The 19779-nt window shown below is 38.8% G+C and overlaps 1 protein-coding gene across 2 annotated transcripts in view; it reads right to left on the bottom strand.

Annotated features, from left to right (window-relative positions):
* PLD5 (phospholipase D family member 5) overlaps positions 1–19779 on the bottom strand; it is a gene marked incomplete at its 5' end in the record, with an annotated part of 439585 nt that overhangs the window by 30397 nt on the left and 389409 nt on the right. For both annotated transcript variants that reach the window (XM_084253047.1, XM_084253048.1), the window contains one exon: positions 2725–2861. In XM_084253047.1, the coding sequence (XP_084109173.1) occupies positions 2725–2861 (137 nt within the window). The remainder of the gene's footprint in view (positions 1–2724; positions 2862–19779) is intronic.

The raw sequence follows: 19779 nt of genomic DNA, 5'->3' as shown, positions 1-19779 counted from the left end.
ATCTTACTCGCAGCGTCTCCTCGCCGCCATGTTGCTCCGCCCCTCCGAATTCCTGATTTTTTTTATGCAGCATTTATTTGACTAATACCATGTTGCATTCATTTCTTATTTCTTTGAAAAGTAGAAGTTACGTGTGCACACTGTTGCAGAAGGATGTGTGCATGTGTGTGTGTTTGTGAGTGTGCAAACATGCTATCAATCATTTCTAATTTGGAAGCCTGTGAATTTTTCTCTTTCATTTCAATATTTGGCAGAGTACAGACTAAAAGTAAAGTCACATTTATATTTGATATTCATGTTTAGTTCACTCCTGAAACATTTCCCTAAGATGATGTAAAGAAAAGAGTTTGACTTTAAAAAATTCATTCAAATGATTGAGAAGATTTAAATTATAACCCAAATGTTTCAGCAACTTTTTATGTCTCTGATAACTTTTCATTTATAATTCTAAAGACACTTACAGATTTGAAATATTAAAAGTATAATACATGGACCTCCCTGATGGCACAAGGGGTTAAGATACAACCTATGAAGCTCTCCGCAGCCACTGCAGCACAAGTTCGATCCCCGGCCAGCGAGCTGCCTGTATGGCACAGTAGACCTCTCCTGGCTTGCCTGCTGCTCCCCTCAGCAGTGTATTTCAGAACACCTGCCTGTTCTGTTCCCCACTCTGTCTCTGGTGAATCCTCTCACTCCCCTCCCACACCTCTGGCCTATACCTCAGTTCTTATGCATAAAAAAATAGATCTTTTAATTAAAAAAGTATAATACGAGAACTCTTCTTTGAATAATAGTTCAAAAGGTAGATTAATAGCCAAATGTAAAATTTCAGGTCTGATTCTGGTTCTTTAACACTATTTTAGTTTTCTCTAATGTTTATATTTCTAAGATATTATAGATTCTCTATACATATAGATTCTCTAAATTTCACAGATCCTATAAATTCTCTAAATTTCTTCCAGTCTGTATGTTTCAAAATTTTCCTAAAGTATATCAAATTCCAAAGTTAAATCTAGAACCAAACAAACAATAAATGGGAGAAATAACAAAAAGGGAGAAATAAAGAAGATATGAAATTGTATGGAAAAAAATAAAGAAGATATGAAACAGGTATTCAAACAATGCACAACATTTCAAGGTAAAAGTATTTTAATAATGTAAATATGCCAGCTTAAAATGCTTTTTTATTGTCATTAGGAACAATTACATTCTGGAAGAAATACGACTCTTGCAGGCCTATAATCATTTGTATAAAGAAGTTGCATGTTATGCATATGTGAGGTTGGCAGTATGAAATATTTCAAGCAATAGAGGATACACTTAATCATTTAATCTCAGTAAATGGCTATTTTCAAATTGTAATTTTCCATATTATAAAGATCTTAGCTTGTGATCCCAGAAATAAGAATTTTGAAAATGTTTCCTGGGTTAAAATGGATTATTCATAACTATTACAAAGGCTCAAATCTCTGCATTTTCTGCAAGAAGGCAAAATTAGAAAGTAACCGGAGTGTGGCATTTATGACTTTCCAAAGAGTTTGTCAGAATTCTGCCTAAAAAACTCAAATTTTATTGTTTTCACTTACCATTATTTACAAAATTCTATAGTTTTGGGAGTACATCATCACAAGGCATCATGTATACTTGTCACTCACCCACAACCAAAGCTGCAGGGCTGCTACTCTCCTCACTTACGTTCTCAGCGCACCCCTTCCCCATCTGGTAACCATCATATTTTTCACAGAATCTAGTAGGGTTTTTTTTTTTTGCCAGTTTGTTTTCTTTAGTTATCTATTCCACAAATGAGTGCAACAGTTCAGTAATTATCTTTCACTTTCTGACTTGTTTCACTTACCGCAATCACCTCAGGTTCCATCTATATTGTCATAAAAGACAAGATTTCATCTTTGTTAATACTAAGTAGTATACCTTGAGTATACATATCACAATTTCTTTATTCCGTTATCCATCACTATCTGCCTCCAGATTTATTCCAAGTACTTTCAGACTTAAGCAATGATGGGTTATTAAAAAAACTCTCCAATTTTAAAAGGCTCTCTTCCTCACAGAAGCAGATGGATTTTCTGAGAACACACATTTTAAGTTACTTTCTCTCTTAAGTTGAAAAGATATTATAAAGTTTAGCATTTAATGAAGATGGATATGAATATAACAAAGTGTTTCCCCCCTTAAGGAAAATCTTGGCAGTGCTACTTAATCTCACCATGATCTTCAGAGGACATGAGCGAGTTCGACTCCCAAATAGTATCTTTTCAAATATATTTTTTTAAATATTTGTTTATTTATGCATACAAGAACCAGGGTACAGGCCAGATGTGCAGGAGGGTGAGAGGATTCACCAGAGACAGAGCAGGGAACAGAACAGGCAAACTGACTGAAATACACTGCCGAGGGAGCAGTAGGTGAGACAGGAGAGGCCTGGCGTGCCCAAATAATTTTTAATTGAAATTTGCAAATGATTTCCAAGTTTAAAGGAATACAACATTCATTTTAAATTTATTTTTATGTCTGCAATGTAAACTACTGAGATACTTCTGTAAGGTGAGACCCTGAGTTCTTAAAATGGACACACTGATGATCTGAATGGTACAACCTAATTCGACCTGAAAACATCTGACTGTCTAGGCTGGTTTCTCCTGTGGCCCTCACTTTAGTACCCACCCCTGGTGACTGGACTCATGTGGAGGCTGAGAATTCACTGACCTTTTGGTGCTTGTGCTAGAGATAGGCAGGTAGTCCATGACGGCGATGTACACATACTGCTTGGCATCATCTATCACGCTGTAGATGGCATCTATGTCAAAGCTTCTATTTTTAGGGCAAAAGAGTTTAGGGGAATTCTGTGAAGACACAAAAAGCAAACTTTCAAAGTATTAATTTTTGTCTTCTGGAACTTCTCTTTTTGATGTTGTCATTGCATTTGTCTTACCAGATCTGAACTTTCTTTTTTTTTCATTTTTTTTAAAAGATTTATTTATTGATTGATTGATAAAAGCACTGGGTACAGTCAGAAGCATGGGAGGATGAGCGAATTCACCAGAATCAGAGCTGGGAGCAGAGCAGGCAGAAGGACTGAAGTTACACTGCTGAGGGGAGCAGCAGGCGGCAGGAGAGGTCTGCGCGCCATGCGGGACACTTCTCCGGTGGCCGGGGAGCAGCTGGGGATCGAACCGGTGCTGCAGAAGCTGTGGGCAGCTTCGCAACCCAGCGCTCAACCGCTGCGCCACCAGGGAGGCCCCACATCTCAACTTTCAACTAAATTTTTGCAAATGTACTTTCAAGTGTTTTGAGATTAGGCAAAAACATTTTCTTTTTTTTAAAGATTTATTTATTTATGCATAAAAGAATTGAGGTACAGGCCAGAGGTGCAGGGGGTGAGAGGATTCACCAGAGATGGAGTGGGGAATAGAACAGACAGACTAACCGAAATACACTACTGAGGGGAGGAGCGGGCAAGACAGGAGAGGTCTGCTGTGCCATGTGGTATCTCCCTGGCTGGTTGGTGATGTAACTTGTGCTGCAGAGGGTGCGTATAGCTTCATAGTGGTGTGATTAACCCCTTGTGACACTAGGGAGGCCGCTAGGCAAAAATATTTTCTATCAAAGTTGCAGCATGTAGGTGTAATCGGTCTTAATACTGTTCCTTAATACTGTTCCTTATGTCTTCAATACAAAAACCTTTGATGTTGAGAGTAGCTTTCTTGTCCTAAACTGAAGCCACTGCCTTGTATATCCTTGTCATACATAGCTGCTAAGTTTCTCTGACTTTATCATGTAATTCAAGCATATACAGAGAGCAAACATTTTACCATAGAAGTCATTTTGCTTGAAAGGTGATGTGGTAATGAAAATTGTCAAGACACACAATCTAAAAATCTTGGTTTTTTTTTCTAAGTCTTTCACTGAGTCAGGAAAAGGACCATTAATTATGAAAAGGGGGTCATACATAATTCTAGGGGAAATGAGTTATTGAGATACCCAAATTTATCAGGAGAGCCAGGAAAGAAGGATATTCTGAAAAACTTAAGCAACATGAAAAAATAGGCAAATCATGCCTTAGGTATTTTTTCATGTTGATTGAGGTGGTTTTCATTTTATAAAAACATGATATTTTAGATGAAGTTGCTTAGAAAGGGTAATATGTACTTAGAATTTTTCATTATTTTTCTACTGGAAGGGACTAAAATTACTGTTTCCCAAAGCTCCTATTTTACTGAGAAACAATATGCTGTGATATCAAACGTAAAAGCTTCTGTACATTAACCAAAACAAAGAGAAAGCCCACTGATTGGGAAAAAGTCTTGGCACTCCACACGACTGATAAGGGACTGATCACAAAGATAATGAAAGAACTCACAGGATGCAACAAGAACAGGTAAACAATATAGTCAAGTATGGGCAGAACTTAAAAGACACTTCTGCATAAAGGAAATGCAAATGGCCAACAGGCATATGAAAAAATGTTCGACATCCCTTATAGTCAGGGAAATGCAAATCAAAACCACATTGAGATACCACCTTATACAAGTAAGAATGGCACATATAAAAAAAAACTAACAACAAATGTTGGTGAGGATTTGGTGAAAAAGGAACTCTCCTACATTGCTGGTGGGAGTGCAAACTGGTCCTACTATTGAAAGCTGTCTGGAGGTTCCACAGTCTACTAAAAATGGAGCTACCATATGACCCAGCAATTCCACTCCTAGGGATCTATCCAAAGGACACAAAAACATTGATTCAAAGGAATACCTGTACCCCTATGTTTATTGCAGCACTATTTATAATAGGTAAAGCCTATTATATGCCTCAAAATAGATGACTGGTCAAGAAGATGTGGTATATATACACAATGGAATATTATTCAGCAATCAAAAAAGATAAACTCATGCCATTCACAGCAACGTGGATGGAGCTAGAAGGAATTATGCTCAGCGAAATAAGTCAGAAGGAAAAAGAAAAATATCAGATGGTTTTACTTATAGCAGGAATATAGGGGAACCAAATAAGACATCAGGGGAAAAAATAATAACAATGCAAAACACAACCAACACAAAAAAACCAAACAGACAATTATAAACCAGACATCCTGCAGGGGAGAACAAGGGAGAGGGATCAGAGGGAGGGAGGGAGGAGCACAAGGGACTGTTGTGATGGTGCACAGGTGCCTTGGTGAAGGAAATTCTGTAGGGACTATGCCTGGGAGAGGGTGGGGGAAGCAAACATTGTTTAAAAATGAACAATGAAGTAAAATACATATAAATAGATAAAAAAAAATATGCTACGACAAGTGCAAGAGAACAAATAAGGCAAGGGGTGCTTAATACCCCAAAGTTGAATAAACAATTCCTGAACTGTGTGAATGGCAGTGTTGAGTATTCAGGAAATTTCAGCAAATGTTCTGGAACAGCTTCCCATACTGTCTTGATGGGAAGCCCTACCCTAGCTCAGAGGTTCATGAGCTGGAGCTGTTGGAGGCCCAACCAAGAAGAAGCGTGCTGAAGGGCACCCCCTCCTTCCAGTGTTTCCCCCAGAAAGCCATCTTTGGAGGTGAGGGGCAGGATGAGCTTTTTCTTTTGGAATGAATATAAACTTTCAAGTATTTAAATGAAAGAAAATCAAAGATTCTTTCCCCAGCACTAATTCTGTCACTGTCATGCATTCTCCATCTGTCACGGAGATAGGTAGCTTCTGCTACTGTGTCTCTCTTCCCTCATACCCCTGATTCTTACTTCTGTCATTCAGGCATTAGTGTCTTTTACTGGGATCTTTATGGCAACTTCCTCACTTCCTTGTCTCCATAATGTTTAAAAACAAACATATGTCACTCAGCACTCTGGGTCTCTTGGAAACAGAATCAAGTCTGATCTCATTAAGGAGGAAGGTGCCCACAGTTCTCCAGGAGCTCATGCTCCCCTGTTTCTCTGCCCTTGTCATTTGCTCTGTACCACACTGTCAGTCCCCAAACTGGAATAATCCCCTGTCCCATGACCACTTATTTGCTTTTGTATATGTGCTCCCACTGACCCATCCAACTGATGTGATCCCCATTTTTGCTTCTTAAATCCCTATCAATGCTCTAAATTCAGCTCAAAGACTCTCTCCTCCATGAAAATTTCTTATATCCCCAACTGAAGGCTACTTCTCACTTCTCTGCATTTGTTGCACTATTTAGTATATTCACATTTTTAACAGCATGCACTTGCCCCATCTCGCTTGCTAAACGGTTATTAGCTTTATTTTAATGGACAGCAGTTTACACATTTTATTATTTCTATTAGTAGATTAAATATTCAAGTAAGTTCTGCTTTCAATGTTCAGCTAACAAGGAGAAACTAAGGATCTCAACTCCATATGGGAGTCCAGGCCAACTTTAATTTGTGCCCAATCTTCCATGTTTTTGTTTCAGTTAGGAATTGTCTGAACATTCTTGCATATTTTCAAACTGGATTTTGCTTTTGGGAAAGTACAAATTTTGGCAGACTTGTTGGTGTCTTTATGTTTGCCTTTTTTTATATGAGCTTGAATATTGTGCCTTTGGTGATACAGGCTAGGGCCCAGCATTTGTAATTTGCAGCATGTTGGCCATGTCTATTACACTTTCTGAAACTTCAATTCTTAATGAGGTAATGATAATTACAACACCTGCTTTTTTACACTGGTTTGTCTTGAGACTTAAGCTAGAGAATGGCATCTTACCCCTGCTTTGGTTCAGTATGCCTTTTCTGTGCTTGCTTCCAAGTATTACTAAGTGTCTGCCATGCTGTAGGCAGGCTCCAGTCTGGGTGTGTGGTATGTACATCAGTGATCAAAAAAGATTTCTGCTCTGTGGAACTTCATTCTTGCACATGTTGTATAGTGTGGCACTCATTGGTTCAGTGTGTTTCTCTACCAATTGTGAATGGCTTGTTGTATAGCTCTTGCATCTTGTGCCATGCAATGCTTAGCACATGTAATTTTCTTGCTAAATATTTGTGGAAAGAATGTGAAAATGCTTCTTCTTCTTTTTTTTTTTTTTTGGTGGGACCCTCACCGGTGGCAGGGGATCGAACTGGCGCTGCGAGACTGTGGGCAGCCTCGCAGCCCAGCGCTCAACCGCTGTGCCACCAGGGGAGAACCAAAATGCTTCTTCTTTTTTTTTTTTTTTTAAAGATTTATTTAATTTTTTATACAAGAACTGGGGTACAGGCCAGATGCGTGGAAGGGTGAGAGGATTCACCAGAGACAGAGTGGGGAACAGAACAGGCAGACTGACTGAAATACACTGCTGAGGGGAGCAGAGGATGAGACAGGAGAGATCTGCCACACCAAGTGGGACCCTCACCCGCTGGCCGGGATCGAACCGTTACTGCAGAGGCCGTGGACAGCTTCACAGCACTGCGCTCAACCTCCTGTGCCACCAGAGGAGGCCTGAAAATGCTTCTTACATTCATAAGTGTTGGAGGTTTTGTGGCATTGGAACCTCCACCTGATTAGAGTTGTTTTGTTGTAGGTATTACCATGTGTGTGAGCAGATCTTTATTTGCACTGCCTGCCATGTTTCTTGTGTTCTCAATGCCTGAGCCAGTGCTGAGAGCGTGAGGACATGTCACACATCTGTTAAGAGAACGCATGACTGTTTGTATCAGTAGCCCCTCCCCCCTCATGACTTGGAGTTTTTTTCACGGTGTGTTCCAGAGTCTTCACCTTTGAAGATAGTACCTTAAAAATGTGTGGTCTAGGTATAAACAAATAAGCAACAACCAAATGTTATAAATGTTATCTATTTGTCTAGTAATTTTTGAGTAGAAAATCAGTGTTTAAGATGTGTTTAGAAAGAAACAAAGAATAATCTACTGATCTGGCAGAGGACATTAATTAGTTCCAACTGTTTAGAGATAATTCTCTTAAATTTCTCTTTAGCACTCCAGAATTAATTTTCTGTTCTTGCACTGTATGCTCCTTTATTTCATAGTAAAGTAGAAGGAGAAATATAGATCTCCTTCTATATTCTAGCTCTGATGATTTTTCCATCAACCAAGTACCTTGAGGCAAATTGTTTCTGGATAATCTATGTTTCTTCCTTATATATGCATTAACTTGTTTTGCATTTAAATACCAACTCACCAACCTTCTGATTTACTTCATAACAGTTTCCTAATTTTTAAGAAGTCCATACTTTATACCCAGAATATATGCTAAATATAATTAAACTTGACAAGATAATCCACAGAATGGGGGAAAATATTTATATCATACCTTTGAAAATGGATTTATACCAGAATATATAAAGAACACATACAAATTGGTAAAAAGCAAATAATTTAATTGAATGGGTAGAGGATTTGACAAACATTTCTTTTTTTTAAATATTTATTTATTTATACAAGATCTGGAGTACAGGCCAGATATGCGGGAGGGTGAGAGGATTCACCAGAGACAAGACCGGGGAACAGAACAGGCAGAATGACTGAAGTACTCTGCTGAGGGGAGCAGTGGGTGAGACAGGAGAGGTCTGCTGCGCCATATGGGTATCTCTGTGGCCAACAGGGATCGAACCCGCACTGCAGAGGCTGCAGACAGCGTCACAGCGCTGCGTTCAACTGCCTGCACCACCAGGGAGGCCCTGATAAGCATTTCTTAAAGAAGATAGTTAAATGGCAAAAAGATGCATTAAAATATGCAAATCAAAATGATATGCCATTTCATACTCACTAGGAGGATTAAAATTAAATAGACAATAATAAGAACTGGCAAAGATGTGTGTAAATTCAAATCCTTATTTAGTGATGGTGAAATTGTAAAATGGTGTAGCGAATTTGGAAAATCATTTGCTAGTTGCTCAAAATGTTCAACATAGAGTATATTAATATTACCTAAAAATTCTACTCCTAAATGTTAATCCAAAAGAACTGAAAACAGGTTTTTAAACAATAGTTCACTATGACCAAAAGGCAGAAATACCTAAATATCCATCTACTGATAGATGGATAAACAAATGGGTCATTGCCATTCAAAGGAATATTAGGCACAGAAAGAAATGAAATACTAATTCATGCCACAACAATAATGAACTTTAAAAACATTATACTGAAGTCCTATCCAACCCTCAAACCAGAGAGGTAGTAGCAGCTCTGCCATTTATTTTAGGAGGCCCTAGAGGCCACAGCAGCAGCAGCACTCAGGGCTCTAAGGGGTGACCCTGATGATTGCTCCAAACAAACTTAACTGTGTGTTGAAAACTTTCTGGGTATCAGGCCCTGTGCCATGGGCTTTAGGAGTACTGCCTCTGTAGAGTCACGTGATGACACAGTGAGGTGAATACCATTAACCTCTTTCATAGGTAATGACACCCTGGCTCAAAGAGGGCAAGTGCTTTGCCCAGGTCACACAGTGGGCTGCGATGGAGCTCCCAGGGAAGCCTGGAGTGCTGGGCAAAAGGGCCCAACTCCACATGTTTTATCCTTGTATCCCTGGTGGGTCTGGTTGCCATCGTGGGCAGAGAGCTCACAGGCTGGGGTCAGGCTACTCAAGCACCTCATGTCAGCAGTGCTGCTCACCCCATAGGGCCTGGGCCTGGCCATGGCTGTTCCTTCCTGAGTCTCCATGTCCTAGAAGATGAGAGAAGGTAGACCTGCTGATGTCATGAGGATAGGAGTTGGTATATCAACCTGTGTGGTACAGTGAGGATTCAGTTCATGGCCTCAGTGAATACTGCAGTGACTTATTTTCCCTAAGTTTATGGCTGGAGTGTCTCTCATGCTCATGGGGATCCTCCTGATTTGCTTCTGAAAAAAACAGGACTTTCCAAACATCTCTGTAGCAATTATGAGACTTTGCCAGTTCTGGAACAGGGCAATAAAACATGGTGTTTTGCTTATGATAATCAGGCCATTCCTGGGAGAAGGGGATTGGCCACAGAGACTTGGGCAATCACAGAGTTTATGAGTTAGGAACAGTTTATAGGCCATGGTATTAAATGAAGCCCAAGTGCAGAGAGAATAAGACTGCTCACCTGGGCCTGTCCAGCATCTGGCCCAGAGGAGAGAGAAAGCAGACATGGCTTCAGGCCTTCAGCCAGCCCAGAATTCTTTCTTCATGTCCACATGGTTATTGAGGGTTGGAGTGTGGGGGTCAGGAGTCTGTCCTTCTGGCCTAAGCCCAGAGGTGAGGTGAGGCCAATTTGCTAGCAAGGCTTATTGCCAACCACTTCCTGTCAGGAAACAGGCACCCGCCCATCCTGTGCCAGCACTTGCTCTCCCTGCACTCCCTGCAGGGCTTCTTTTCCAGAAAAAAAAAAAAAAGATAGAAAAATAAAAACATTATCCTAAGTTAAAGAAGTCAGTTGTGAAAGACTGCATACTGGGCCTCCTCCCTGGTAGCCTAGGGCTTAAGTCTCAGTGCTACCACCACTAAAGCCTGAGTTGAATCCCAGGACAAGGAGATAACTAACACACATGGCACAGCAGACTTGTCCTGTCTCACCTGCTGTTCCCCTCAGCAGTGTATTTCAGTAGATCTGCCTGTTCTGCCCCCACTCTGTCTCTGGTGAATCCTCTCACTCCCCACACCTCTGGCCTGTACCTCGGTTCTTATATGCAAAAATAAGTACATCTTTGAAAAAAAAAAAGAGTACATATTGTATTATTCTATATATATTAAGTATCCAGAAAATGGCACATTCTTAGAATCAGAAAGTACATTAGTGGTTGCCAGGAACTGAGGGAGGGGAAAATAGAGTGACAGCTAGTGGGTATGGAATCTTTCTTTGTGGCGATGAAGACTAAAATTAGAAGGTGGGTGATCTCAGAATTCTGTCTCTATAATCAAACCCAGTGAATTATATAGTTTTTAAAAGGGTAAATTTTATGGTACGCAAATTCTATTTTAATAAAGCTATTAGGTTATTAATGTATAGTGGAGTGAAGAGAAATATAGTATGCGACTTTTCATAGCAGCACCATGTCCTATTCAATGTCTGCCTGACTCACCACCTGTTTCTCAGTATAATGACTGGTGGGTGCATGTACCATACAATGAGCAAACAGAAATGAAATCTGTCTAGTATCCACATCAATGAAAACAGACCTTCAGCTAGTTCTTATTTTATCTTGGAAAGTAGATGCATAATGTCAACAGCTCTGAAAATGTCTACAAAATAAGACAGCAACTCAGTCAAATATTCGTATCTTTTGTTTATTGGGAAATGTAAGAGAGTTGAAATTATCCATCCCCAAGTTACTAGAGACCCCACTGAATCTAACCAAGATCATCTTCAGGCCCTATGATAAAATTAGAAATAATCAATATTTATTTTATATCTTAAAGTTTATATTTGACCATGCCAAGTTATTAATCACCTAGCTCTAATTTTATGAATGGTAATTATTATGGTCTTAAAATGTATCTTTTTTTTTTTTTTTTTTTTTGGTTAATTTAGTCGGGGGGGGCGGCTGTTAACATATAAACATAAAAGACTAAGATATTTTACAGCAAATTTCTTGAAATTAAATAAATTTTCCTTAGTATTTGGTAAATTTTACTCAGGAAAATGTGTGCATCCTGGAACTTTTGTTTTTGTTTTATTATTTATTTATTTATTTATATTTAAATATCTTTATTTTTTCACATGATAGGATTCCTCCCTTCAGGTGTGATCACCATAGTTTTTCCACCACTGAAGTGTCCACAGTCCTCCACCACACCCCAATGTGCTCTCCTCCACTGCTGTTTGCTACTCCCCCTCTCCCACTACCCTCCCAAGTATCTCAGACCCATGGTCTGCTTCAAGTCTAGTCTTACAGTTTATATTTGTCTGATCCTTTCTTTTGCTTCTCTAGATGCCACATGTAAGTGAAACCATCAGGTATTTATCTTCCCCCTTTTGGCTGACTTAGGTTAGAATAATCCCTTCCAGTTTCATCTATGTTGCCACAAATGGCATGAGTTTATCTTTTTTGATCACTGAGTAGTATTCCATTGTGTATATATACCACATCTTCTTGATTGACTAATCTGTTATGGAGCATTTACGTTGTTTCCATATCTTGGGTATTGTAAATAGTGCTACTATAAACACAAGAGTGGAGATTTCCTTTTGAATTAGTGGTTTTGTGCTCTTTGAATGAATACCTATGTGTGGAATTGCTAGACTGTGTGGTAAATCTATTTGTAGTCTTTTATAAAATAAAGTTCCTTTATCTCCACACCTTCAACAGAATTTCTTTTTTTTTTTAGATTTATTTATTTATTTATACAGGCACTGGGTACAGTCAGAAGCGTGGGAGGGTGAGAGAATTCACCAGAGCCAGAGCGGGGAACAGAACAGGCAGACTGACGAAATACACTGCTCAGGGGAGCAGCGGGCGAGACAGGAGAGGTCTGTCACGCCATGTGGGACCCTTGCCAGGGGCCAGGGAACGAACCAGCGCTGCAGAGGCTGTGGGCAGCTTTGCATCCCAGCGCTCAACCGCTGCGCCACCCGGGGAGGCCCTCAACAGAATTTATTTCTGAGTTTTTTCATATGGCCCATTCTCACTGGTGTGAAATGATATCTTATTGTGATTTTGATTTGCATTTCCCTAATTATACATGATGATGAGCATTTTTCATTTCTGTTGACCATATGTATGCGTTTTTTGGAAACATTTAGCTCTTCTGCCAAATATTTAATTGGAATGTTTCTTTTTGTTGAGTTGTATAATCACTTTGTAGATCTTTGATATTAATCTCTTATCAGATGGATGATGTGCAAATATTTTCTCCCAATCCCAATATTTTCTCCCAATGTGCAAATATTATCTCTTTGTTTTGGTCACTGTCTCTTTTGTGGTACAAAAGCTTTTTAATTTGATATAGTCCCAGTTGTTTATTTTCTCCTTTGTTTTCCTTGCAGCTTAAGATGATTCTGCAAAGACATTTTTGAGGTTTAAGTTATGGAGTCTTTTTTGTCTATGTGTTTTATGGTTTCAGGTCTTATATCCAATCTTTTATCCATTTTGAGTTGATTTGCATGTATGGTGTGAGATAAAGGTCTATTTTCATTCTTTAGCATGTAGCAGTCTAATTTTCCCAGCACCATTTATTGAAGAGGATTTCCTTTCTCCAATGTATATACTTTGCTCCTTTATTGTATGTCTGTTGTCTATAATTGTGTGACTTTACTTCTGGGCTCTCAATTCTATTCCATTTGTCTGTGTCTGTTTTTGTCTCAGTAAAGTGCTGTTTAATCATTACTGCTTTATAGTGTAGTTTGAAGTCTGGAAGTATTTTCCCCCTTTTTAGTCAGGAGTACTTGGGCTATTTGGTGTTTTTTGTTTGTTTGTTTTGTTTTGTGTGTGTACATATATATGTTTCCATCTGAATTTCAGTAATCTTTGTTCTATTTCTTTGAAGAATGTCATTGGAATTTTTATTAGGATTGCATGAATCTATGAATTGCTTTGATAGGATGGCCATTTTGACAATATTGATTCTTCTAATTCATGAGCTGGGAAATCTCTTTTTATTTCTTTGCATTTTCTTCTATTACTTTTAACAGTCTTTTATACTTTTCCTTGTAAAGGTCCTTTACCTCCTTTGTTAGGTTTATTCCCAGGTATTTAATTTTCCTTTGTGCAATTGTAAATGGAATGGCTTTCTTAATTTCTTTTTCTTCTAGTTCATTATTTGTATATAGCAAGGCAACTGATTTTTGTGTGTTGATTTTTGTATCCTTTCACTTTGCTGACCTGTTTTATTGCTTCAATTAGTTTTTTTCATGAAATCTCTGGGGTTCTCTATGCATATTATCATATCATCTACAAATGATAACTTTCTTTCTTAATTTGGATTTCTTTTGTTGCCTAAGCTAGCCTAATTACTGTAGCTAGGACTTCCATGTTGAATAGTAGGAATACTATGTTGAATAGTAGGAGTAAAAGTGGACATTCTTGTCTTGCACTGCTACTCCTAGGCAGCCTATTCTGCCACCATTTTGTCACCTAAACAAGGTCAAAATAGCCTGGCCAGCTAGGAACAGGAGCCCAACCCTTCAGCCCTTCAAATCAGACAAGAGCACAAAACTGGATCACGCTGGGAAGGTTATGCATCACCAGGTATGTCCGGAACGCCTGCGGTGCTGAGCTGAGCACCAATGCATAACGTGTGCATTAGGAGGTATGACCGGAACGCCTGGGGGGCTGAGGACCGATGCATAACTTGTACCTCACGAGGTATGTCCTGAACGCCCAGGGAGCTGAGAACCGATGCACAACACATACTCCTGACTTATAAATCACGAGGTATGACCCGGAATTCCTGGGGGGGCCGAGGACCCATGTATGACAAGGGACCCCAAAAGCTGATCACCTTGTTGATAAGATTAGAACCATGGCTGGATATTAGGGTGTGTCATCAAGTAGATAAGAAGTGCCTGGAGGGCAGACTCACAATCCCTAATGTATACCCTTCCCCTCTCTTTAATCTCCTTCTCCTTAATCTCCTTACAACCAATTACGTGTGTCAATAAAAGGGCCAGGATCTTGCTCTTCAGCATCATCCTGCATTGTGCAGCCTGCTCCATGACTCCCGTTTGTCAGTGTGGTGTTGTCCAATGCAACATTGTACCAGATCTTAGTGGAAATGCTTTAAGTTTTTCACAATTGAGAATGTTTGCTGTAGGTTTGTCACATATGGCTTTTAATATGTTAAGATACGTTTCATTTATCCTCTTTTTCAAGGTTTTTCATCATAAATGGATGCTGAATCTTATCAAATGCTTTCTCAGCATCTATTGATGCCATCATGAGGATTTTTCCTTTTTTTTTCTTTTGATATGGAGTATTACATTAATTTTTTTCATGTAAAACCAGTCTTGTATTCCTGGTACAAATCCCACTTGGCCACGGCATATAATCATTTTAATGCATTGTTTAATTCAGTTTGCTAAAATGTTAGCATCTGTGTTGATTAGGGAGATTGGTTTGGAATTTTCTTTTTTTGTGTGATTTTGGTGTTAGAGTACTGTTGGCCTCATAAAATGTGTTTGGAAGGATTCCTTCTTGATTTTTTGAAAGAGTGAGCAGGGTAGACACAGTTTGCCTTTGAAGGTTTGGTAAAACTCACTTGTGAAGCCATTTGGTCTTGTTTTTTGTGTTTTGGGAGAGTTTTGATTACCATTTCAATGCCCTTGCTTGTGATTGGTTTGATCAGGTTATTTTTTTCCTCCCTATGCACTCTTGGGTGATTGTATAATCATAAAAATTTGTCCATAGCATCTAGGTTTGTGAATTTGTTTGCATATATTTTTTTTTCTTTTCTTTTCTTTTTTTTTTTTTTGTGGGACCCTCACCAGTGTCCAGGAACAAACCGGCACTGCAGAGGCTGTGGGCAGCCTCCCAACCCAGTGCTCAACCGCTGCGCCACCAGGGGAGGCCCTGCATATATATTTTTAAAGCAATCTCTTAGTTGGTTGTAAATTCTCTTTCATTTTGATCCTATTTATTTTAGTTTTCTCCCTCTTTTTGTTAGTGAGGCTAGCTAATGTTTCATCTATTTTGTTTATTTTTTCCAAAGAACTAGCTTTTGGTTTCATTTATCTTTTGGAATGTCTTTCTGTTTCTATTTCACTTATTTGTGTTCTAATTTTTATTATTTCTTTCTACTAATATTTGGAGTCTTTTGTTCTTTTTTTTTTCTAGTTCCTTGAGATGAGAGACAAGATAGTTTGTTTTGACTCTTTCTAGTTTCCCAGTGTGGGTGTGTATTGCTATATACTTTCCTCTTAGAACTATTTTTGCTGTGCCCCATACATTCTGAAAGTGTGTGTTCCCATTATCATATGCTTTATAAGGTAATTTTTTATTTCTTTTTTGATTTTCTCATTAACCCAGTGGTTGTTCAGTAGTATATTACTCAGCTCTCACATGCTAACATATTTCCTTGTTTTCTTTTTTGTAGTTTATTTGTAGCTCAGTACCTTTATGGTCATAGAAGATACTTGGTATGATTTCTATCTTCATGAATTCGTTGTTTGTCTTGTGATCTGCTATGTGGTCAAGCCTTGAGAATGACCCCTGTGCACTTGGGAAAAATGTGTATTCAGCTTTTTTGGGGGGGTGTAGTGTCCTGTATACATCTATTAGGCCCATGTGGTCTGGTTGTTTGTTTAGGATGGTTATGTCTTTATTTATTTTTTGTCTGGTTTATTTCTCCATTGGTGATAGTGGGGTGTTGAAGTCTCCAACTGCATATATATTTTTTTCTGGTGTCTGTTTTCAGATTTGATAGTAATTTTCTATGTATTTTGGTGCTCCTTCATTTGATGAGTATATATTAATGAGCGTTATGTACTCCTGTTGTATTGTTCCCTTGATCATTATATAGTGTTCATCACTGTCTCATTTTTTTTTTTTTTTTAAGATTTATTTATTTATTTATACAAGCACTGGGTACAGTCAGAAGCACAGGAAGGTGAGTGAATTCACCAGAGCCAGAGCAGGGAGCAGAACAGGCAGACCAACAAAATACACTGCTGAGGGGAGCAGCGGGAGGCAGGAGAGGTCTGTCATGCCATGTGGGACCCTCGCCGGGCGGCCAGGATCCAACTGGTGCTGCAGGGGCTGCAGGCAGCTTCGCAACCCAGCGCTCAACCGCTCCGCCATCGGGGAGGCCACTCATGTTTCTTTTTTTAAGCTGGGAGTCTATTTTGTCTGATGTAAATATGGCTGTTCCTGCCTTCCTTTGGCAATGCCATTTGCTTGCAAAATTATTTCCCATCCCTTATTTTCAGTCTCTGTTTATCCTTGGTAATTAGTTGTGTTTCTTGGAACTTGGGAGCAGGAGAAGGTTGGATTCTGTTTCCTAATGAAACTATATACTCTGTGTCTTTATGTTGATGAGTTCATTCCATTTATGCTTAGAGTGATTATTGACATGTAAATGTTCATCACTGTCATTTTGCTTCTAGTTTTGTTGTTCTGTATTAACTCCTTATTCAGTTCTTTGTAATTTTTCTTCTCCTTAGTTCACACCCTAAATCTCCGTTTAATATTTATTGGGGTGGAAGGTGGGGTTATGGATGTAAACTCCCCACAATTTTCTTTGAGAAGGTCCTTATCTCTTTCTCACACAGGAAGGAAATCCTTGCAGAATAGTGTACTCTTGGCTTGGATTTTTTTTTTCTTGGAATATTTTAAGTATGTAATTCCATTTTCTTCTTGTGTGTAGTCTTTCTTAAGAGAGCTCTGATGTCAGCCAAATTGGCATTCCTTTATAGATTATCTGTTTCTTTCACCTCGTCATCTTCATTAATTTTTCTTTGTCTTGGACTCTTGGGAATTTTATTATTATGTGTCTTGCTGCAGTTTTCCCTTTGTCAAGCTAGTTGGGTGTTCTTTTTGTTCTTGTATTTCCAGGTTGATTTTCTTCATGAAGTTTGGGCAGTTTTCCTCCATTATTTTCCTAACTTGGTCCCAGTTCCCTTCTCTCTTCTCCTTCTGGAATTCCTATGATTCTTTTATTTCCTTTCCTCATGGTGTCAGATAATTCATGACATGTTCCTTCACACTTTTTCCCTTTTCTCTCTTTTTTCCCCCTGTGTTTCTTCATATCTCTTTTTCATCTTCAAGATCACTGATCCCTTTTTCCATTTGTTCTAATCTACTTATATGGTTTTCTCATGAATGTTTTGCTTCCTCATGCATTTCTGTTATTTTGTAAAGTTTCAATTTTGATCTTCTGTTTATTGTGTTTCACATAGTATTCATTTCCTTTTGTGAGTTTTGTTTTGTTCCCATTCTTTAGTTTTCTTAGTCATGGCCATCTTGAATTCTATGTCTGATAGGTAAAGAACTGCTTCCATATCTTTGTAGTTTGGTTCTGGGGATTTGTTCTCTCTCTGTGGTGTATTTTTTCTCTGAGGGCTTGCTTAGCTATGTATGTTTTTCTTTCTCACCATTGTTTGCTTTTTGTTTAATTTTCTGTAATTAAGGATTTGTTGTGTATGAGTCCTTCTGTTCCACTGTTCTGGGCATTTACTTGATAGTTGGCACAGGTACTGGAGTCTTATAGGACCTAGGGTGGTGCTAGAACCTCTTCCAAAATGTGTCTGGTCCTTGTTCTGGTGGCTGTGAGGGCTAGGAGAGGTACTAGGTTGAGAAACTGAGTCCCTGGGACCTAACCCCTCCCAAAAGAAATGGCTCAGGGCCTGCTTCGAGTGGCCAGGAGGCTGAAGGTTGGTTGAGGATCCCTGATATAGAGCAAGGCCCTGTGTGACCAAGCTTAGGGTGCAGATCTGTTCTGAGGCACTGCTGGCTGAGCACTAAGTGGGAAGCACTTCCTAGGTGTGCCTGGGGACCTGCTGAGAAGAGTTGGGCCCTGCAGGGCCTGGACTGGGGCTTGTATCTGCTCTGGGGCACTGGTGGCTGAACACTGAATGGGTCATCCTGGAACTTTTGTATTAATATTACAATTAATAACAGTTATTGCTGTTTTCATGAAGCCCTGACTGAGGTGGTAGTCATACAAATGATGATCTTCAGAGCTTTACAACATAATAAGAAAGATGATCAATAACCAAATAGTTATAAAAATGCAATAAGTGCTATAATAAAGGTAAAATCAAGACTCTTTGATTAAATGATACCAGTACCTATAAAGGGGGTTTCTTACATTCTTTTATGCCTTTAAGATTTTATATACCTCGGCAAAAAAGTACATTCAATTAAAATCTTTTGATTCTATAATTTGCTCCAGAATACAAGAAAGTGTTTTAGTAGATTTAATTAAGGGTCTGTGCCCTCTGTGGTAGATGTTAACTCAGGGATCTATGAAGGAAGACTCCATAATACTCACCCACTCCTTTCTAAGAGTCAGAATTTAAATTTCTGCAACAATGAAGTTCACTTATCGTCAAGATCCAAAACATAAATTCAGTGTGCATCAATTGCATGAAAGTTGCTCATTCATAATTCATCTATTACTTGCTCCTTCCTGTCTGTGTTACCAGGCTTGCTTGAGCAAGCTCCTTTTGGGTGTTATATCACCCTGTTTTCTTTTGGATTAGGGGTTTTTGCTTTTTTGGCAAATTTGACACTTATATTCATATTGAAATTGAGAATAATACTTGTCTAATGGGCAAGGTTGTCTTGAGAGGAAATGAAATTTATTATAAAAATGTTAATATAGTAACATGTCCTATATAATATGCTATTGCTTCTCCACACATACCAACAAGAAAAAGGGTTTTAACTCTATTTCATGACAATATCTCATAGCCTATTTTCTGCTTCTCATATTTTTTGTGAAATTGTTATTTATAATGAATTATCTCACTTGCCTCTTTTCTCTCTATTGCTATTTTTCTAAATTTTCAAATTGTGCTTTCAGTTAGTAGACAAAAAGGACAGTGACAGAAAAGTTGTTTCTATAAAAGCACTAATATCAATTAATGGAGAAACAACCATGTCAATTTGGAAGCATCATTTAGAGAAGTTTCTCTGAGCATCAATATCAACTCAGGAACTCGAGTCTTGAAAATTCTAAGGTCTCATCTCTGTTCAGCAGATCAGATGGTAGGTGAGAATGGGAGGACTGCAAACTTGCATTTTTAAAGAGGCTTCAAATTTATTCTTAAACACTTTAAAGTTTGAGAACCAGATCCTGTGGGCCCAGGTATTGACATCACTTATTTACATAGCACTGCAGGGATAGCTGTGCTGTGTGAGCCAAGGGTGGAGGGAGGAGGAGGTGGAGAAGATAGGGTGTGTGGGTGAGGGTGAGGGTAAGAGTGGTAGAAGAGGT

Source organism: Talpa europaea, assembly GCF_964194135.1.
Source record: "Talpa europaea genome assembly, chromosome: 14".
NCBI lineage: Eukaryota > Metazoa > Chordata > Mammalia > Eulipotyphla > Talpidae > Talpa > Talpa europaea.
Note: the sequence above shows the minus strand (reverse complement) of the source record. Positions and strands in the feature narration are given on the sequence as shown.